At 45.8% G+C, this 22,790-nt stretch overlaps 1 protein-coding gene across 2 annotated transcripts in view; it reads left to right on the plus strand.

Annotated features, from left to right (window-relative positions):
- TMEM132D (transmembrane protein 132D) overlaps window positions 1-22,790 on the plus strand; it is a 416,714-nt gene that overhangs the window by 95,609 nt on the left and 298,315 nt on the right. The window contains exon 2 of one of the 2 annotated variants that reach the window (XM_054005982.1): window positions 10,919-11,807. The exons of the other annotated variant lie outside the window; for it this stretch is intronic. Within the exon in view, the coding sequence (XP_053861957.1) occupies window positions 10,919-11,807 (889 nt within the window). The remainder of the gene's footprint in view (window positions 1-10,918; window positions 11,808-22,790) is intronic. 2 annotated transcript variants of the gene reach the window in all.

Raw genomic sequence — 22,790 nt, forward strand, 5'->3', positions numbered from 1 at the left:
TGATTCAGCACCGAACAAGGAGAAACACCACGTTCAACTCGGAGATGATTCTCTAGATTATTCAGGTGGCTTCGCTCCTCCGGATTGGTTCATACCAGCCTTGGCTCACTGCCCTGTTCCTGGTGGACGAAGCAAGTGAAACGAATCAGGATTGTTTTCAGAGCACTGTTGCATGCAGCCCCAGGCATTCTCATGCAAACAGGAGGTTGACTCTCATTTCTGATCTCCCTTGCCATACACGGTGCTTATGGCTTCCTCTGTGAGCTTTTAAAAATCCCACTTTACCCTGGGCCTTAATTTTCTGTGACCGTCCATATGACACACGCAACCCTGGTTTCTACAACAAGCTCCTTTGCGGAAACCTGCCTAGTTTGTATGAAAACAATCAAGGTTGCGGTTCAGGTTCTCTTTGTTTTAATTTGCGATACTTTAGAATCCTTGTTAAATTCTCATGGTCAAACCCAGATGGCAGTACAGAGCTCAGGCTAGGTGTTGGGAGATAGTTGTTGTTTGTGCTGATTAGAACTCTCCTCAGATAAAGTGTAGAAGGGTTTGAATTTTTGGCCTTTGGCTGTTTGCAAAGCTGCTGTCAGCTTTCAGCCCAAGCTGATTTGTATTCAGTACACATCCCTGGCTGGCTGGTAGGGAGAAGCAGTGAGTGGGACCAGTCTGCTGCTGCCCAACCACCTTGAAACCAGCGGACCCAGCTGCATCGTGTTTTTAATAGTCTGTCCCCTTCCCCTCTTTCATTGCTGTTGCTCTTCTAGCCAAAATAGCCTCTGATTTACAGCCTCTGAAAAAGCATTGTCCTATGGAAGGGGAGAGAGATTTTTAATCCCTCAGCTAATTAGACATTAAACTAAACAATTTTAAAAAATTATGAGGTGAGACACTCTGCTAGCTTTAATATAAAATAACATAATGAAGTTCCACATTCTGCCTGCGGAGGGGAGGGGAGGAGAGTTGTGATTGGAATGAGAGAGGAATAAAAATTGAACACTCTGAGCATTCACTCACGTGCTCGCTCCAAGTTGCATCCTCGGTGCTTGGCTGTGTTGAATGGTTCTTCATCAGGCTGTTAGGAGGAGCGCAAAACGAGCAAAATGTTAGGAGCACCCAAAACGGTCTGATGGGCTGGGGGTTTAAGGAGTAGAGCTGCTGAACAGATTTCTCATCAGGGCAGGACAGCGGTGAAACCTTCCCCTTAGCTTTTAGGCATAGGAACTAGTTTGGCTGCAAAGCCAGGTAATGTTGTCTGAGATCATATTGGGGATTACCTGGCAAAGGGTCTGTAATAGCTTTGCTTGTTCACTCAGTGAGTGGAGAGAGACAGATGAAGATTAAAAGACATGAAGACAGGGGTGGGGAGTGTCTGTGCTACCACTTGAAGGGAAACTGCAATTTACTCTTCATCTCATTACCAGCAAGTAAAGGTCTCCCCCAACCTCCCTCCATTCCAGCCCAGACATTGGTGGGAGCTCTGCTTGCAGAGGGATCATAGGACCCCCGGTCCTTTAGCACTGCTGCTGTTTACAGGATGGTATGTGATGGTGTTGTACTCAGTGAAGTGTCATAGCTTGTCAGGCAAAACTTATCTCTGCGTTGTTGTTGTTGTTTTAAATAGGGCTTGAATTTCATTCTTTGATGTGGGGGGGGGCAGTAGTGGGGGAGAGGGATTCTAGAATGGTAAGTATTGCCTCAGCTCTCCTTTCACACAACCTCCTGTTCCTGGCCCCGTTTCCTCTTCCATTTGACACTCCTTTCCCCTTAGTTCACACCTCCCAGCTGATCATTCGCCCACCCTTGGCTCCCAGTTATTCTCCTCACCCAGCAATTTCCCCTCTCCCTAGGGAGGCTCTTTGCTTTTGTAGTTTTTGCATGAATTAGCCAGTCAAATGTTGGGGATCCTAGAGCTTAAATCCACCTGCTAAAGCTACAAGCTGCCCTTGTCCTCACTACGATTTAATCTCATGTTAGCTCATTTGAGTTCAGAACAAACCCTTTTTTTCCTAGTGAAGACTCTGCAAAGGCTGAGCACTCCCCCCCCCCCCCATTCCCCTCTTGTGGGCCCCCTCCTCCTTTCCCCATGCATTGGCAGTGCTGTGCGAGGTGCAGTCCCAAGCCCTGCCGGCCCCCCAAACAACATTGGCTGAGCAAAGAGCGAGCCCGGCTCCTTGCAGCAGGGCGTCTCCTGCCTAGGTGTGCACGGGCAAGGCTGGAAAGTGCATGATCCCAGCTGCTGGGCACAGATCATAAAATACCATTAAACATAACGGAAATGATGAATGATGAAACGAGAAGCTAGGCTGGTGACCTGTTTTATCAAACCGGAAGTGCTGCTCAGCCATTGAACTCATGAGAGTATCTGGAGACATTCAGAGCAGGGTTGAGGCAGGCTCCATAATGTATCAGGCAAATGCTTTTTGTTAATTATAACTTTGGATTAACATGAAAAATACCAACATCTTTTCTACACAATTTCTTCTAATAAAGAATAAAACCTGCTTTAAAACTACAGTGATAGTTGCCAGCTTCTCCCAGGCTGATTATTTCTGCTGATTAGCACTTTCTGTGTCACAAACCATGTCAACAGCCTTCACTTCCCTGCTGGGAAGTCACTGTAAAACTGGCAACCAGGCTCATTAAGACAGACACCGGCACTGCTCACAGCGCTGGAATTATGAAAAAGCCATGGTGGGGTCTCTGGAACATGTTTTAATGATTCCGTTTTGGGTAGGTGTGTACATCGGAGACAGGCCTGAATCAAGGCCCTGTCGCCAAACACTCCTGGACTAGAGTGTTCAGACTCTGGATCGAAATATTGCAGCCGTCTATTCACTAAATGTGAATATCGCTTTTATTTAGATGGCATCCCCACAATTTCCTGTCAGAACAGAATTGTGCACTGATCTGTGCAAAATTCCCTTGAGGCTGCGGAAAGAGTGTGAGTGAGACAGATATACAGGGAGGTATAGTTTCCGTCCACACATTGACCCAGGAACACATGCACTCAGGACTGAGCAATCCTAGTGCAGGACGAGGGACTGTTGAGTTCTAATGCCAGCTCAGACGGTGCTTCTGTCTGTGACTATATGCAAATCACTTAACATCTCTGCCTCAGTTTCCTCATCAGTAAAATAGAAATCATGTTACCTACTTGACAGGGATGTTGGGGGATTGGCCAACTAGTATTTTGTTCATTACTTTCAATATATGCAGGAAATATTGTCTCTCATAAAGTATACTCACTCCTGAATTAGTGAGGATAAAGTGGTATCTATTACCACCCACTATGTTTATTCTGTGTAAACATAATAATGTATTAGACTCTTCTCCTCGTTTTTTATTGTGTAACAGCCCATAATGTGGTCATCTAGAACGGTCCATTGTTGCTAGAAAATCAGGTACTAAATTACCTCATATGCATTTACAGGATTCTCTCACTAATTACGGTTTGTTGGTATTACATTAGGCCCTAGAGGCTTCGGCTGAGATCAAGGCTTGGTGCTGCACAAACACATAGTAAGATACAACCCTTTTCTGAAGTGCCTGCAATCTAAACAGACAAGACAGACAAAAGTGGGGAGAAAGGAAGCATTATCCCCATTTTATAGATTGGGAGCGGTGGCACAGAGAGGTTAAGTAACTAACTTACCCAAGGAATCTATGGCAGCACCAGGAAATGAACTCTCAGATCTCGTGAGTCCCAGGCCAGTGCCTTAATCACAAGACCGTCTCTTTATGATTCTCTCATAACATGTGATGTGACATCAGACAGTCATGACTTCAGTAGCCTCCCTGGCCTTTGCGATCCTCCTGTTGCCCACCATCAGGTCAGTGGCCGGCAGATCCACATGGCGTCACACCCACAGGCCCTGTTGCTAACAGCTATTGCACTGAGGGCACCCCTGCAGAGGTGGGTTCTGCGGCATCTAGACTGGAAATGCTCGTCAGCCATAACTATAATTTCACTGCCATGATACTACCACCATATCGATTTTTTTTCTTAATAAAATGCAAAACGTTCCCACTGCATTTGTGTCCTGTTCATTTTTCATGTTGGGAGGCGTTTTCCAAGTTGCAGCTGTTGGACATTTCTGATGTGGAATCTGTGTTCTTGGTACTAATAACTCCTTCCCCGGGGGCTTCAGGATAATGAGCCTGTTTTAGCCTTTTGCAGTGAATTGCTGAATGTAATTGGTATTTTGGTGGCTCAGAGTAACTAACATCAGTTCAGGTCAACTCAATACTTGTCCAGACAATAAATATTTAGGTCAGATTGCAAGCCAAGTGAAGAGTAATAAAGCATTTGTGGAATAAAGCTTTGGAAATTGGTTCTCTTTGAATGACATCCATGTTGACCCCTTGTTGCTCTTGTGAATAAGTATAAGGATCTGAGGTTGCCTCAGAAGAATATGCAATTTATGGCCCAATTAGGGTGTGCGTCCTTGAGTACGAAGGTCAGATGTTCAAACAGGAAAAGTTGGACAGTATTTGTGACTCGTATTATTGTTTAACAGTGTGTGTCTTTGCTCTTCAGAACTGACAGTTCCTAGAAAGGATGGTGAGCTTATTCCTTAATATGATAGCCTGCCTCAGGTAATTGCTCGACAGCACAGTTAAGATAGATATCTGGCAGTAAGAGAAGCTCCGTGTCATTGAAAATGTTCTCTTAGTGCCCAATGGCACACAGCATACATTTGTTCAGTGGCATTAATGTAGTTCTTGGATCAGGTAGGGTTAAGCAACAGCAAGTAAATACTATAGGTCAGGGGTCGGCAACCTTTCAGAAGTGGTGTGCCGAGTCTTCATTTATTCACTCTCATTTAAGGTTTCGCGTGCCAGTCATACACTTTAACATTTTTAGAAGGTCTCTCTCTATAAGTCTATATTATATAACTAAACTATTGTTGTATGTAAAGTAAATAAGTTTTTTAAAATGTTTAAGGAGCTTCACTGAAAATTAAATTAAAATGCAGAGCCCCCGGACCGGTGGCCAGGACCCGGGCAGTGCGAGCGCCACTGAAAATCAGCTCGCGTGCCGCCGTCGGCACCCGTGCCGTAGGTCGCCTACCTCTGCTATAGGCCCTGATTGTCATTTACACTAAAGTCTCTTTATACAAGTCCGGCAATGTAAAAAGGGCTTTAAAATGAGTGTAAATTCTATTTACATTCACTGTAAGGCCTCTTTTCATTGCCAGAGAGCTATAAGGGGGTTTTAATGTAAATGATTATGAGGCTCAATCATCGAATAATAGAAATATAGGGCTGAAAGAGACCTCAAGAAATCATCAAATCCAGCCCCCTGCACTTAGGCAGGACCCAGTAAACCTAGAGCATCCCCGACAGGTGTTTGTCCAACCTGTTCTTAAAAACCTGTCCAGTGATGGGGATTCCACAACCTCCCTTGGAAGCTTGTTCCAGAGTTTAACTAGAATTTTTTCCTAATCTCTAACCTAAATCCTCCTTGCTGAAGATTAAGCCCATTACTTCTTGTCCTAACTTTAGTGGAGCGGAGAACAATTGATCACGTTCCTCTTTATAACAGCCCTTAACACATTTAAAGACTGTTATCAGGTTACCCCCACCCTGCAGTATTCTTTTCTCAGACTAAACATGCCCTGTTTTTTAACCTTTCCTTATAGCAGGGCTGCCCAGAGGATTCAGGGGGCCTGGGGCAAAGCAATTTCAGGGGCCCCTTCCATAAAAAAAGTGCAATACTATAGAATACTATATTCTTGTGGGGGCCCCTGTGGCAAATTGCCCCACTTGCCCCCTCCTCCCCCCGGGGCAGCCCTGCCTTATAGGTCAGGTTTTCTAATCTTTCATCATTTTTGTTGCTCTTCTCTGGACTCTCTGATTTGTCCCCATCTTTCTTAAAGTGTGGTGTCCAGAACTGGACACAGTACTCCAGCTGAGGCCTCTCCAGTACCGAACAGAGCAGTACAATTATCTCCCGTGTCGAACATACAGAGCTTCTATTAATACACCCCAGAATGATATTAGTTTTGTCACAACTTCATCACATTGTTGACTTATAACCATCTAGCCAGTTATTCTACATTTTGAAGTTGTATATTTGATTTTTCCTTCCCAACTTAAATACTTTGCTCTTATCTTTATTGAATTTCATTTTGTTGAATTCAGACCAATTCTCCAATTTGCCAAGGTCATTTTGAATTCCAATCCTATCTTCCAAAGTGCTCGCAACCCCTCCCAGCTTGCTGTCATCTGCACGTTTTGTAAGCATATTCTCTACTCTATTATCCAAGTCATTAATGAAAAAATGGAATAGTACCGGACACTGGACTGACTCCTGCTGGTCCCTGCTAGATACATCCCCACAATATGACAGTGTATCTCTAGAGGTGATATTCACCTCTGTGCAGAAAGCCACACCAAAGCTTACTAACCGCTTAAGAACCACATAATCCCTAAAAGAGAGATTTAAGTGGGACATGCTTAGGCATGGTGTTAGGGGGTGAATTTCACTCTAGGGTTAAAGATCACGTGAGTTTTGTGTAGCGATTCTGCATTGTGGATGTAGCATGAATTATTCTTCTCACATAGCGTGGTTTGACAATGGTTGGAACTCCATTAGGCCAGATGGTAATATCACTTGCACCAGTGTAAATCTGGAAGCGGCACCATTAAAGTCAGTGGAGTTGCATCAGTGTGAGAGAGATCAGACTCAGGCCTATTGACTTCAGGGAGGTTACTCTAGATTTACAGTAGTGTAAGTGGGAAGAGAATTAGTCCCAGAGAGCAATGCTGCCAACTCTTGTGATTTTTAATCACAAGTCTTGTGCTATTTGGTGTTGGGTTTTTTAAATTCCCAGGTCCTGGAGTCATGTGATTACACTAGGGTTACCATAATCCAGCAATCAAAAAAGAGGACGGGAGGAGCCCCGCCCCTGCCCCTCCCACTCCCCCCCCTCAGAACCTCCAACCCTCCCCCCACTCCTTGTCCCCTGACTGCCCCCTCCTGGGACCCCTTCCCCTAACTGCCCCCCAGGACTCCATCCCCTACCTAAGCCTCCCTGCCTCTTGTCCCCTGACTGCCCCCTCCTGAGACCCTCCCCCCATCCTAACTGGCCCCCTAGGACTCTACCCCCTACCTGTACCCTGATTGCCCCAACCCTTATCCACACCCCCACCCCCAGACAGACCCCTGGGACTCCCATGCTCCATCCAACCACTCCCCACCCCCTGACAGCCCCCCCAGAACTCCCAACCCATCTAAACCCCTCTGCTCCCTGTCCCCTGACTGCTCCGATCCCTCTCCGCACTCCTGCCCCCTGACAGCCCCCCCCCAGAACTCCCAACCCCCCCCTTGTCCCCTGACTGCCCCCTCCTGGGACTCCTGCTCCTAACTGCCCTCCAGAACTCCACCCCCTACCTGTTCCTTGTCCCCTAACTGCCCCCTCCTAAGACCTCCCCCCAAATGCCCCCCAGGACCCTACCCCCTACCTGTACCCTGACTGCCCAAAACCTTATCCACACCCCCACCCCCAGAAAGCCCCCCCCGAACCCCCGACCCCCCCATCTCTTGACTGCCCCCTCCAGAACCTCCCTGCCCCTTCTCCGACCCCCTGCCCCCCTTGTTGTTGGCCTTTCTTCACCTAATGTCTGGTGAACTTGCTCAGAAACTGCCTGAGCTGCTGGGCAGCAGCGGGGGAGGAGCTCCAGACTGCCGGAGCCAATCTGCGATGCAGGGAGGGAGGGAGGGAGGAGGAGGAGCCCTCTCTGGCTGAGTGTCTGAGCCCCATGTAAGTGACACCGTCCGGCCGGCAGCACTTTTAGCCGCGCGTGCTCTGAATGGGGGGGGAAGTCCGGACATTTACAAATTCCCCCCGGACGCTATTTCTAGCTTAAAAAGCCGGACATGTCCGGGGGAATCCGGACGAATGGTAACCCTAGATTACACGAGAATCTCAACTTCCTCTGTTTAAAAAAAAAAAAGTAAGTTTCGAGCCGTCAAGTTTATAGAGAAAAGCTTAAAAATGTGAACCATTAAAACCTGAAGGCAAATAAAGACTCTAGATTTATTTATTTTTTAAAATTTCATGATTTTTGGGTGATACCCGACATGAGAATTTTGAATGCTTGCAGAGTCAAATACATAGCAACCCACATGCTTTATACAAAAGACTCTGGTGCTCACTACTGGTCACTGGGAGCCCCTATAAACGCTTCTTTAACTAGTGTGACAGCTACAGCACCGATAGGCATGTGCGCTGACTGCAGAGTCATTGTTCAAGGTCATTCATGGAAGTTGATTCTAGACATGGAAGTTGAAACTAGACAAAATCAGACTAGAAATAAAAGGTGTACATTTTTAACAGTCAGGATAATTAATCATTGGAACAACTTACCATCTCCCCCCTTTCCCCTCCAAAGATATGCTCTAGTTCAAACAGGAATTAATTCAGGGAAGTCCTATGACCTGTTGTATGCAGAAGGTCAGAATAGATGACCACAGTGGCCTCTTCTGGCTTTTTAAACTATGACACCCCAAGAATTGGGGACAGCAGCACTGCTGTGTCCCTGTATAAAAACAAATGTCTCTGGTATTCTATACTAATGGTCCAAACCACGACAGAGTACAATAGTATAGCTACATTTTATGGGGGCCAGGGCTGTAGAACTTTGAAATCAGGGTCGCTAGCCTAGCAGAGTTCTGGGTACTACTTTTAATGCATAGTTGAAATGGTAGGCTGCCAGGTCTTCCAACCCCTCAGGGCATCAGTGAGGAGATGTTTGGAGAGGCAATTCAGAATTCCAGTGTCTTTCCTTGTCAAAGTAGGCCTATGATCTGCAGAGACTTTCTGGTGGCTCTAAGCCATAATGCTGTTTACACGGGTTGTATCAGCAGTGCTGATCTTTTCTCAACCTTTTAGTGTTTAATTATGCAGGCCTTTAACGCAAACATAAACAGCACAAAGGGATGTCATAAACTCTGCTGGCAGCAAAGTACACAAGAATGTGACCGCACCATTATAGAAAGACTTTTATCCTCACGGTGCACTCTGTGGGATTTTGCCAGTGAAGTTTTTCAAATTCCTGTGAGTGTGGGTTGTTTTGCCCCTCATGGTATCATTCAGGGGAACAGTTCTAGGGTGCTCACTCTTTTTAGCCATTATAACGGCTGACATTTATTGAGTACTTTGACCCCAAACTCTGTAGCGGAGGAAGGACTGGCCGAGTGGTCAGGGTGCTAACCTGGGCCTCTGAAGATCCAGCTTTAGTTCCCTGCTTTGCCACAGATTGCCTGTGACACCTTGGGCATGTCATTTAGTGTCTCTGCTCCCTGTCTGTAAAATGAATATAATTGCACTCCCCTACCTCCCAGGGGCATTATGAGGGTTAAATTCACTAAAGGGTTACACACTTTGTTGCATCCGTAGGCTGAGCAAATTGCATACGCCAGGAGCCCTGACCCTTCTCCATTCCCTGTGTGCCACCCTCCAATCCCCATCTATTTCAGGGAGTCTCTGTAACCCCCTCCAGCATGTGATCATGTGCCGGGGGTTGTGTGTGTCTGCCTCCATTTGTACTATTGGCCTCCATTTGCCCCACTCATGGCAACAGCTCTGTGTGGCCCCCCACCCATATCCTTAGGAATGAGAGGCTATTTGAGTCTCCAGGCCCATTCATTTCTAATACTCTCTGCTAGAACTGGCAAGGAGGATGCCAGTTGTGGTGCTCTCTGTGACATGGATAGTTGTCCATCAGGACCTGGATAAAGAATGCATTTCAGGGTGTGTATACAGAGAGCCTCCCAACATGGGTTGATGGACGAGGGCTAGTGCTGTACAAATAGCTCTTTAGACAGTGCTTTGAAATTGCGGTTCTAGCTGGATCTTGGGCTCTGAAGCCCAGCCCCCTCTTTAAACTTCAGAGCATGAGCTCCAGCCCAAGCTGCAACTTCAAAGCGCTGTCTGTAGAGCTATTTTTTGTAGATCGCTATCGCAAGCCTGCTAGCCCAAGTCTGTCAACCTGGGCTGGGAGTCTCGCTCCAAAATGCTACATAAACATACCCTTATAGGCCATACAACTGGTCACGACCAGCCCGGGATGGATTCACGTCTGCTTCCTAGAGGCTAAAGTTTCTGTAGCCATTATCAATACTAGGACCTTGGCTTAATGATGCCCAAGGGAAGGTCCCTTTAGGATAGCCTTAAGGCACTTTGTAGTGAGAGTGCTTGTAATACTCCCACTGGCTCCTAGATGAGCAGAGTTAAGCCAGTGCAAAATGCTTTGGGAATTCCCATCCTTAGGTTCTGCAGCGATGGGCACTAGAGGCCAAACGCTAATCCGGCAGGCATAAATAAAGGGCTTCAGTCCCAGAGGTGCCAGGTTGGACTAAATTCACACAAATATTTAAAAATTAAGTACATGTATGTAACAAGTAAGAGAGCTCGTGTGATCCAGTAGACAGGACACCTGGATGGGTCTCCAGAACCCTGGCCTATTCCCACCTCTGCCTCTAGCATGCTGTTTGACCTTTGGAAAATCTCTTAATCTCTCTGGTTTTGCTTCCCCTTTGTTTGCCTTGACTATTTAGTCTGTAACCTCTTGTAGGGATTGTCTCTTACCATGTGTATGTACCATGCCTTGCATAACAGGGTCTAGTCTTGGCCGGGATATCTAAGCATCGCTATTGTATAGTCCCACTAACTCTTTAGCCAACAATTTGGGGAATAATTTTAAGATATTTCTATGTGCCTGATATAATTGAGCTGGCCAAGAACACTGAAACAAAAATGAAAGCAGGTCACTTACTTGCTTTCCAAATACTCCACAAGAGTCATGTTGTGACACGGGCTCAGATTGCATCAGATCGCATCCTGATGCGGAATGTTTCCAAATTTTCTCTAGCATTTTGAACTTCTAAACTCTCCTTTCCTTTCAACAGTGACCGAGAGTCGAGGCATCCTGGAGAGTATACAGAGATTTTCTTTGCTGCCAACTTATCTGCCTGTGAGCTATCATATCCACAATGCGGACGTTTCCTTCTTTCTTAAGGAAGCCAACCAGGATATCATGAGGAACTCTAGTTTGCAATCCCGGGTGGAGTCCTTCCTAATCTATAAATCCAAGAGGCCACCTGTATTAAATGCCAGCTATGGACCCTTTTTTGTTGAACAAATAGTGCCGCAGGACCTAATGTTGTCTTCAAATCCATTTGGATCCACCAACAAGTTTTCCTTTAATTGGAAACTCAAAGCCTATATCATGAGCGACAAAATTTACCTGAGCAAGCCCAAAGTCCAGATCCTGTTCTATGTTGTGGGCAGGGACTGGGATGACTACAGTACCACGGAGAGGCTGCCTTGCCTGCGGGTGTTTGCCTTCCGCGAGACGAGGGAAGTCCGAGGCAGCTGCCGGCTGAAGGGGGATCTGGGATTGTGCATGGCCGAGCTGGAACTCCTGCCGAGCTGGTTTAACCCCCCCACGGTGGTGGCCGGCCGCAAGAAAGCGACAGATCAGTCTGAAGGGAGCCCTGTGGAACTTTACTACACCATCCAGCCGGGGGACGAGACCGGGGAGTGCACTAAGGAGGACGTAAGGAAAAGTAATGGGATCAGACTGGGAGGCAACGATATTGATGAATCAGTACCTCCTTTGCAGAGAATTGGAAGTGTTTTCCTTTACCAGACATATAGTGGCCCTTCCTTAAGTGAAATGAGGTTGGATAACAATATTGCAATCCAATATATACCAAAGACTGTCAAACAAGGTGATATTTTGACTTTCCTTGTGTCTATTAATAAAAATTCAACGGAGGACCTGTTCACACTGAGGTAAGTTCTTTCTAAATTCCTCTGTTAAACTGAAAATCAGATGGCAGGGTTTTTTGTTGTTGCTGCTGTTGGCTTTTGTTGTACTCGAAGTCACTTTCGCAAGGGTAAATTGATGGAAATCTACCAACAATTCCTGCTTTATAGATGAGATTTAAACCGTGTTGCTTGTTCGATTCAATCTAGCAAATGTTGCCTTCTTCCTTTTCTATTATCCAGTCAAATATAGAGTGACCTGGGTGAGGAACAGTCTGTGAACAAGAGGCCAGCTGCCTTTGAGCAACTTCTGAGTAGTGCAAATGGGACATTCGAGAGCCATTTACTTGTCAGTAGGAGAAACGGCAAATTTCCCCCTAACCTGGATCTTGCAGAGTTCCTAGAGCAGTGATACTCAGACTGAGGCTTGCTTTGTCTCCTGCGGCTCTTTGCAGCACATGACATTAAACCGCGGTGTGATTTAATAATTAACCAATCAGGATGCTTTAAGTAGGTTATCAGCCAATTGTAGAATACTTGGTCAGTCATTTTGCTGTGAGGAAAAAATAAATAACTAGTAAATGAAACAATGAATTCACACTATGGTGGCTCTTTTGGGTAATGTTGATCGCTAATTTGGCTCCTGAATCATTGAGGTCTGAGTATCACTGTCCTAGACATAACTTGCTCTGTCATTAGAGCCTCTTGTTAAAATGACTACATGCCCCGCACCCTGCCTGGCCTGCAAACCCTATTAGGTTGTTTAATATTTTCTTTTTAGGAATCCCAAACATCCCATGATTAAAATAAATAAAATATTTTTTTTTCCTCAACCCAAGTGAGAAGTTCCTTAGTTTTTAATGAAAACTGTACCTTGCAGTGCACCACCGCTCTGTTGTACTTGGTTGCTTCTTTGGCAGCCCAGGATTTCAGGCCATACTGTAGCAAGCTTGGAGTGCTTACAGTGCATCAGGAGATTAACCAGAAGGCTTCAGTGGACAGTAAATTCACACTACGTGCAAGTGACTTTCTCCCCAGTGGATTCTCTAGTTTCAAGCTTGTCACTCTCTTTATACCAATAGCTTGTACTGCCATGGAAGAGAGGTGCACAGGGCTAATTTTTGTCTATTATTCCCTACCAATGAGTGACGTCACTTCTCTGAGTGTTGGAAGTAAATGTCATAGTCTATTGTCTAGACTTCTGAGACTGAATAGCTAAGATTGTGCTCTGTGATGTGTCTTTCTGGGCATGCTGTAGAGATGAGCTACAGCAAACAGATTCAGGGACCATTCAAGCACTGTGCCTCCATATGAGAAGATACCGCCCTCTTGGCAAGCAGTTTACTGTCCACTGCAATAAATATCTTAGGCAGACACTTCACAGTGAGCAGCTTCTCTGCTCGGTAGAGACAAAAACAGTTTCCAAAGCCCTAGTGCTCTGACTTGAGGTAAAAAGAAACCTCCATTCTCTGCCAGTTGTATTAACTTGAACCCCAAATTCTCTGGCTAAAGCCACCTCAGCTTCTTAGAAATCTGAATTATAAACCAGCCCAAGGCTGAAATGGATCCCGCTCTCCCAAAGTGAGGAAATATTGGGCCTGATTCTTCATTCAGTATGCAGGTTTAATTCCACTGAAGTCAATGGAGTAGCGCCGGTGTAAAACTGGTGCAAGTGGAGGACAGGGCGTGTTATTTTTCTGCCACCAAATGAGATTATTTTCCTTCTCGAAGCGTGCAAGATACGGATTGGGTGAGCTAGGTGGCTTCTGCTGTCTAACACTGACGGTAAAATTGCTTTTTGCTTTGGATATGCTGGTTAAAGCTGGTTTGGTAAGTGTGACTAGGACAGTGGTTCTCAAACTTTTATACTGCTGACCCCTTTCAGACAGCAAGACTCTGAGTACAACCCCTCCTTATAAATTAAAAACACTTTTTTATATATTTAACACCATTATAAATGGTGGCTGCAAAGTGGGGTTTGGGGTAGAGGCTGACAGCTCATGACCCCCCATGTAATAACCTTGCGACCCCCTGAGGGATCCCAACCCCCTGTTTGAGAACCCTTGGACTAGGACATGCAGTAGCTCCTTACAGTACCTAGCATCTGTTGAAAACATCATTTCCCCCTGTGACAGGGTCGGTAGCTCACCGCTGTGGCGCCTCCTCCTGGCCGCTTCGGGGAATTAGTTTTACGCCAGTAGAGCGCCCTGTTTGGGTGGCGTTCCACCTGTCGTCTCGCCTCCGTGGGGTGCACGGCCTTGCGTTGCTCCCGACGTCGGCATCCTCTTCCGGAGCACTGCCCTCCGACAGTGTCCCTTTGTCCAATCACACCCCCTTCCGGGGGGGTGTGTGTGTGTGTTAAACAACAGTCCCACACCCTCAAGTCCGATCCTTGCCATCCAGGATCTGGTGTGGTTCTGACCGGCCGCTCCCTGCGGCCGTGCGCGGGATAGCACAACAAACAAAGGGGGAAAAGGGGACTCAGGCCCGCCCACTACTCTGAGTCCCGGTCCAGAGGCCCTCGAGCGACAGTCTCACTGTCTTCCTACTCCTTACTCCTCTAACTATCCCTCTGGACCGCTTCCCCAACAGCCCTTCTGTACGCTAGGTCTCCTCCTCCCAGGCCTGCCGCCTAGCAGGCTATGGAGTAGGGCCTTCTCTCAGGCTGGCCTGCACTGCGCTGTCCGTGGTGCTGGACTCCCAGCTCTGGAGACAGACCTTCCCCTCTGAAGGCCTGGGCCAGACTGACTGCTCCTGCTCTGGGCAGTCTTTTATATGGCTGAGGCGGGCCCTGATTGGCTGGCCCCAACCTGCCTTCTGATTGGCCCTCTGTAAGCCCTTCCCTGATTGGTTGGGCGGCTGCGCAGGCGCCTAGACCTGCTGCAGCCCACCCTCTCTGGGTGTGGGGCAATCGCCCCGCCACACCCCCCTACTCCTCCCCCCCGCCCTTGAGTCAGAAAGGAAGCAGTCTGGATTTTGGGCAGATAACTAATCTGTGAGCTGTTAACAGACAGGGAGTTTGTATTCTTTACAGTCAGTAATTTATTACCCAGTCATCTCTAGTTATTTGTGTACTTGTGATCTTAGGAGAATATGATTTCAGACATGCATGGAAATTACTACAATGCTTGAAAGTTGGTTTAATTATAAAGATTATAGACCTTTTCAGTCTAAAGGAGACTAAATACAACCACTTTTCTTAATTGTGTTTACATTGAGACTTTAGGGCCTAAAAAGTTGATATTGAAGCACTTATGTGCTAATTAACTGTGATCATTAAAAAGTAGAGCTGGCCGGAGGATGACAATTCATAAAGGAATTTGAAATCTGGCTTCGTTTTTCATATGAATGAAATGCAAAAACTTCAGAATTCTGGGGAAAAAATTGTTAGCATTGCTTGAAATGCTTGGTTTTGTGTTTTATTTTATAATATATAAAATACAAAATTAGAAAAAGAAAAATCATTTCAAAATAAAAATATCAAAATGGGACATTTTGGCATTATTAGAATTTTGTGGGGGAAAAAAAAAAATTTGGCCAAAATCATGCTGATTTCATGAAGTGTTTCACTTTCGATGGAACTGTATTTCCTTTGAAAAATGGCCTGTTGAAGTTTTTCCAGCTAGTGCTACTTTATAAGAAAGGCTTGCTGTTGTAGCAAAGTTGTCAAATGTGTTTCTGAAGCATCTCTGCCTGTCTGTCTCTGATTTAGCTACCATAGCTCTAATTTATTTTTTTAATTCCTCTGTCATCACTGTAGTATCTAAGTTCCCCCTTTGCCCCTCCGTGAAATACACGTAGCTAACTCAGAGTCTGGGGAGCTGCTGTTTGTATATGTCTTGTGGCATAGGTCAGCAAGCAACCAGTGCTAAGAAAGGACAAATGTTGAGGTCTATTCAGTACTTCCGGGGAGAGTCACCCCGTGTCAAAGACTAGTGTAACCCCAGTTGTTGAGTGGGGAATAGTGCTTGGTGCTGGCCCTCTGCACAGGGGTGAATTTCACCATCTGTGGTTACCTACTGGAGCAGCGTAACAATATTTAGCATAGGCATTTTTCTATTTGTAATGTAATTTTGGGGAGGTGAGGGGAGAAACGGAGGCAAAGATTTACAAAGCTGTCTGTGGCTTTGGTGTCCAATTCCTTTTGGATTGGGTCTGCCCTATAGGGCATTCGGTTTCCTCATGCGGCTTTGAAAATCTACCCTGAGTGTTCAGACACGCTAAGGTCCCACTGTGAGATGGAGTGCTCCAAAACCCATGGTAAATTTAGGCTGCATATTATGAACATCTTCCTGATATTGAGCTGTGTTAGGCTGTGTAATCGTGGGGGAAGCCTAGTCTCCTGGGCTGTTTAAAACTAGACTGGACACTGCAGCTAAAAACAATCCTCCGCTGGTCCCCAGGAGGTGGGTGGCATGGTTCAATAGGTCTCTTCCGTCTCGAACATTTGTGGTGCTATCGAAGATTTGCATACAAGGCTGCAGTAGAATAAGTGCAGGCATACATAGACGACCTCTTAGCATTCATTTTGGTGGTATTCTAAATGCCAAGGATCTATGAGTTAAAAGACATTAATGGCAGGGCAATTTCAATCTCTCTCAAACCCTGCCCTGTGACTGAAGTAAGATTTTCCTATAATAAAATAGGACCTGACATGTCAGTCTAATATACCATTATATTGCATGACCCTGCCTTGCACTTTGCCAGTTACAGTACTGGTAATTTGCAGTCTAGCAGCCTATTCTGATTTCAGAATGCACAGTGCTGTGTGCGAGTAATAGAAACCATCATGGCCTTTTCCTCAAAAGTAATTGTTTTCAAATCACTGAAATTTTGAAATCTGTCGTGGTTCACAGAGATACAAATGGGTGAGCTTCAGAAAGGGCTCCTGCCCATTCTGGAAACATGAAGGCACAAATGTCAGTGTTAAGGCTGTTAAGTATCAGGGGGTAGCCGTGTTAGCCTGTAGCCACAAAAACAACAAGGTGTCCGGTGGCACCTTAAAGAGTAACAGATTTATTTAGGCCTAAGCTTTCGTGGGTAAAAAACCCACTTCTTCAGATGTATCCTGGAGGCCAGAGGAATTGTGAAAGGAAGGGGGTTCGACTGCCATAATCCCACCTGCTGTATCTCAGAATTCAGCTGGTGCCTGGCCCATTGCCAAACTATTCTCAATCAGCATGGAAGAGGCCCAGAGGGATGCAGCATTCCTGTCCCTTACGGAGATTGAAAAGCAGATCCTGCTACACTTGAGAGCTATAGGCTGCACTGTCAGATTAGTGCATAAGAATGAGGAAATGAAACAGACTAGAAACAAGGTTATCCAAACTGAGTGAAGTGCAGAATAGAAAGATGCAGGTTAAATAGTGAAAAGCACGTTGGTTGATTATTTTAAAAAATTCTGATAGCTTTAATAAATTATTAGGAACACAAAGAAGACAAATAAATAAATAAATATAAATATATTTACAATTTTAAATAACATAGACCAGTGTTTCTCGAAGTCCGTCCGCCGCTTGTTCAAGGATAGCCCCTGGCGGGCCGGGCCATTTGTTTACCTGCCGCGTCCGCAGGTTCGGCCGATCACGTCTCCCACTGGTCGCGGTTCGCCGCTCCTGGCCAATGGGGGCTGCGGGAAATGGGGCGGGACGAGGGATGTGTTGGCCGCAGCTTCCCGCAGCCCCCGTTGGCCTGGAGTGGCGAACTGCAGCCACTGGGAGCCGTGATCAGCCGAACCTGCGGACACGGCAGGTAAACAAACCGGGCTGGCCCGCCAGGGGCTTTCCCTGAATAAGCGGCAGACCGGCCTTGAGAAACACTGTCATAGGTGACCGAATCCTGTGCTCAGTTACACCAGTATAAATCCAGAGAGAAAGTCTGCTATGATTCGGAAGGCTTATCTCGATGAACAGTGAGCGTGTGGCAAGCTGGGGTGTAAGTCTACAGTGCACTAGCTTGCCTTGGACTAACTGTCCATGTCAACCCTGCTGCCGGGCACTAAAAGTCCCCTAGTGCACTCTGACCTACTCCCCAGTAGATCAAAGTGCATTAGGGAGGTTTTGGCGTGCAGTAGCAGGGTCTACATGGACAGCACAGCGTGCTGGTACGCTGTAGATTTACACTCCGGCTTGCCATGCACTAACTGGTCATCTACACAAGCCCAGAGTTTGATTCATGGTTCTGAACAACAGTGTTCCTGTAACAATGAAAGTCCCCCTGACAGAATTGCATGGCCCAACAGTTCTGTTTATTGCTCAAGCACTGTGTTTTGATGAAACCCAAATGACATGGTTAGTGTTTACCCATCTTGAAATTAGTTGACGATCTGTGAAAATTAAGTTTTCAAAAACTTTTAATTAAAAAAAAAAGTTTCTACAAAACAGTGCAGCTGTTCTCTCTCCCTTTCAATTAAAATGCAGTGGTGCAAGGTTGGCCACTCATGTGCATATATGGCTTCTTTGGAAGATGGAACAAAAAATTAGGAAACGTTTTATGAGACTGTTAACAAGGACCCAAGTTAAGATCCATTGATTGTATGCACATAATGGCATGTTAATTTCCATGAAAATGGACCCACCCGCTCATGCAGCATGCACTGTTCCCTTTCTACTTTCTACTTTCTAACAATATATTTCCTTTTATAACTTGTAACACTGTTACTTGAAGAACAAGATAAATAATGGATCTGGCTTAAGGACTGTAGCCAGACCACAATAGAGTTCTAATTCTCCCGTGTCACCAACTCAGGTGATTTTTTTTTTTTTTTTTTTTTTATTGCAAGTATCAGAGGACTAGCCGTGTTAGTCTGAATCTGTAAAAAGCAACAGAGGGTCCTGTGGCACCTTTAAGACTAACAGAAGTATTGGAGCATAAGCTTTCATGGGTGAATGCCCACTTCATCAGACGCAAGACCTGATGAAGACCTTGCGTCTGATGAAGTGGGCATTCACCCACGAAAGCTTATGCTCCAATACTTCTGTTAGTCTTAAAGGTGCCACAGGACCCTCTGTTGCTTTTTTTTATTGCAAGTCTTAAGATATTTGGTGGGGGGTTTTTTCTTGCAGTCCCAGCTCCCAGAGTCATGTGATCATTTTAGAATTTCATCTTTCATTTAAAAAGGAAAAGTCAGGTTCTAGCCATCAGTGCTGATGTGGAAAAACATGAAACATGATTGGCTCAGTAATCAGAAAGCAGATAAAGATATTTGTTATTTTTAAGCCAACTTCCTGATTGTTGGGATTGGCAATACTTGTGTTCAGAATATGGCAGCCAACCACATCCATGAACCAGAACCAGAGCTACGTTTGGGGGGAAAGATGTTCTTTTTGGTCAGTTGCACATAATTTGTAGGTGTGGGTCAGCTGTTAATTCTCAGGCTCACAGTGTTACTGGGGTCTAAACCACCCCACTCCACTGGCAACAACTCTGGGACTCTTCCACAGTGATGATACACAGTGTATTACAAGAGAGGGGTGGGGTTGCCAAATGGTTTCTCCAGATGATCTATTTAATCAAGGTGCCTTTCTGTGCAGGTGCAAATTACAGTTCTCTTAATGCCATGAAAAAAGAGTAGAAGATCGTTCTGGCCAAAGATCTCTCCAAAGAGATGGATTTAGGATATTACATACTTGGAATTTTTTTAATGAAGGTGGTTACAGCCTCAGCAACAAAAAGTGAAAAGCTATTGAGGCCCTATTACTGCACCCCATTCCAGGGGTGCTGGGCATCTCCTTTGCCTTTTTCAATACTCCTCTACCCTGCAGTTGTAGTATCTGCTTGCTGGAAGAAGGAGACATCCAGTCTCAGTAGCTCTGTCCAAGCAGAGTGTATGGTACACCGGTCGGCTTGCCCTGTACGCCTCGACAGGGGAAAGCAGCCAGTGAAGGGAAAGCCCTGGGCAAGTTCCCCTTCTCAGCCGAGACCCACTTATGGCCAAAGTTTTGCTAGCAGTGGTAGGGGCTGTCCCACCCTTCTCCCTCGCTGTCAAAGCTGTGACTATTTGTTGTTTGCATAAAATGGTTGCTGCATTTCTGTTCACCGTGACAAAGTGCACAATTAAGTGTTACTTGGTAGAGTGTCTCGTGTATGGTAGGCGCCCTATAATACCAAATTCGGTTTTGTTTTATAACTCCATTAACAGTAACAAGAGATGGGTGCAGATGGCTGAACTGAAAATATACCCCTGAGCCTCGCAATGTGAACAAACAAGAGTTGTTAGCAGAGAGGGAGGAGGAACAAGGTGTGAGAATTTTTGTCACTGTTCTGAATGAAATCATGTGGCTGTCGTCTAATATGGGAATCAGAAAAATGCAGGGCTGCATAACAAAGCTCGTCATGGCGTCAGATTTTGTCGAGTGGAAAGGTAACTCGGCGTAGCGGATGTATGTGTTTCAAGATCCCATGTTGTAACCAGTGAGATTTTCTAGAGTTGGCTACTCGAGCTGGGGTTATGCCTTAAAAAACCCATGGCTGTATCCTACTCTGCTTATTTGGGGGGAACTAGGAATATAAAGGAAAATCTCAGTTTTCGGGGGAGGGGGGAGAGAAATCCCTAGTTCTTTTTTGCAAAGGCAGCGGTGACTATCTAAAACGATAAAACCCAATTGCTGGGATTGAATGAAACAAGCAGCTGGGATCCACTTGTGCAGCTGGAGGCTGCGGGGACCTAACAATCAATTGTGCATCCACACACGAAACGATTGGTATGTAAAATCAATGACAGGGATGTATTTCAGAGAATGTCACTAACCCGCCCCAGAATCCTTGGGCTACTCCTGTGCCAAGGGAGGGAGACTAGTGAGAAAGAATTAGTCGTGACTTTGTGGGGAAGGGGGTGGCCAGGGCAAAACATCCCTTTGCTGGCCAGCACAAAGATGGTGAATCCAGCTTTAATGCAATAAGTTCCAAGGAGGATGCTCTTGTGGTTCAGGCAGTGGACTTAGACTCAGGGATTTAGGTTCAGTACCCAACTGTACCACAGGTTTCCTGTGTAACCTTGGGCAAGTGTCAGGGCCAGAGCATAGGTGGCCAAGGATCCAGGAGCCAATTACTAGGAATCAGAGCAGGTTTTAACACCAGGAATCAGACCGAATCTGACCGGAAGGCCAGGATATAGAGACAGGTATCAGGAGCAGGTAGAGTCAGGTTACTGAGATCAGGATTGGGTGACGGTATCAGAGGGCAGGAACAGGAAAACATCAGTCTGTGGCAGGATGGAGCTCAGTTGTTCACACAACTTCCTCTTGCCTCTTCTGGCTTAAATAGGGGCTCAGGCCCAATTAGGAGCCTTGGAGCTCTCCGAATCAGAGTGTAGGGATGGGGCTTGTGCCTGGGTCTGACTTCATGAGCCCTGGTCCCAGCTGCTCTCTGTGAGATGCTGAGTGAAGGATTGGAGGAGGGTGAGGACTACCAGCACCCCTACAGACCTGGGTTTAAGGCCCCGGGCCCAGACAGCAAGTCAGTTAGGCCAGGTGTGTGCTACAGAGTTTTGTCAGTATAGCTATTTTGGTCAGGGGTGGACAAAAACCTACCCACTAGCAACATAGCTATGCTATCAAAACCCCCGGTGTAGTCGTAACTATGGCGACAGAAGAGTGGTTTTGTCAGCATAGGAGGATGTCATTCGAGGAGGTGGTGTAACTATGCTGACAAAAAACACCTTCTGTCATCACAAGCTACATCTACGCTAGAAGGCTCTGCCGGTATATACACCTCTACCTCGATATAACGCTGTCCTCGGGAGCCAAAACTTCTTACCATGTTATAGGTGAAACCGCGTTATATCGAACTTGCTTTGATGCACCGGAGTGCGCAGCCCCCCCTCCCCCCCGAGCGCTATATCAGGTCATGTTATATTGGGGTGGAGGTGTAGCTACACCAGTAAAGCATGTGTAGTGTTGCCAATGCCTCAGTCGCTGTACCTCAGTTCCCCATCTGTAAAATGGGGATAACAATAAATCCTTCCTCCCATTAATGATCTGTGATGTCTGCTTGGATTGTAAACTCATCAAGGCAGGGGCTGTTATGTGTGTGTACAGCACCCAGTGCAATAGGGTCTCTTTGCACGACTATAGTACAAATCATAATGCAGGGCACTGCATCTGTCTGCTGCTCTATCACATTGGGCTCCTCCTCTAATCATAACATGATATTGCATTCTGTAATAAAGGAAATATATACATTGTTGGAACAGACATTTCCCCCCTTCTGTGGAGCTAGCTGAGATATGAGAAGATAAGGTGGGTGAGATAGTATCTTTAATTGGACCAACTTCTGATGGTGAAAAAGACAAGCTTTTGAGCTACACAGAGTTCTTCTCAGGGACGATTCAAGGTGAAGTGGTTTGTTAACACCCCTGCAGTCATATGACAAAGAAGAGGGGTTAGTTGGTTACAGATTGTTGTAATAAGCCATAAATCCAATGGCTTTATTAAGACCATGTTTTTTAGTGTCTAGCAAAGTTATGCATTGAAGCTCCTAGGCTTGCCTTTTGAAGGTATTATTATGTAGATTTATTTTGAGGACAAAAACTGAAAGGTCAGATATGGAGTGATCGTTTTGTGAAAAGTATATGCCCCGGGGTGATATGGTTATTTGTCTTTGAGCATTTTTCTGTGTGAGTTCATTCAAGAACATAGTGACTGGTTTCACACACATCATTGTTATTGGGGCATTTAGTGCTCTGGATGTGGTACATCACATGTTGGTATGATGGGCATGTATAGGACCCATGGACCTTGAAAGGTGTGCTGTCAGGGATATTGATCACTGGAGCAGTGGCAATGTGTCTGCAGGTTCGGTATCTGTTGTCCCTTAGAATATGTTAACTACTTGTGCTAAACAATCTGTTCCACGTTGTATTTAGCTGTGACACTCTAACTACCTTTCCAGACCTGAAAAGGAGTTCCATATAGCTCAAAACTTCTCTCTTTCACCAACAGAAGTTGGTCCAATAAAAGATTTTACCTCACCTATCTTGTCTGTCTAATATCCTATGACCAACAACACTGC

Source organism: Malaclemys terrapin, chromosome 16 (assembly GCF_027887155.1).
Source record: "Malaclemys terrapin pileata isolate rMalTer1 chromosome 16, rMalTer1.hap1, whole genome shotgun sequence".
In the NCBI taxonomy this organism is placed as follows: Eukaryota; Metazoa; Chordata; order Testudines; family Emydidae; genus Malaclemys; species Malaclemys terrapin.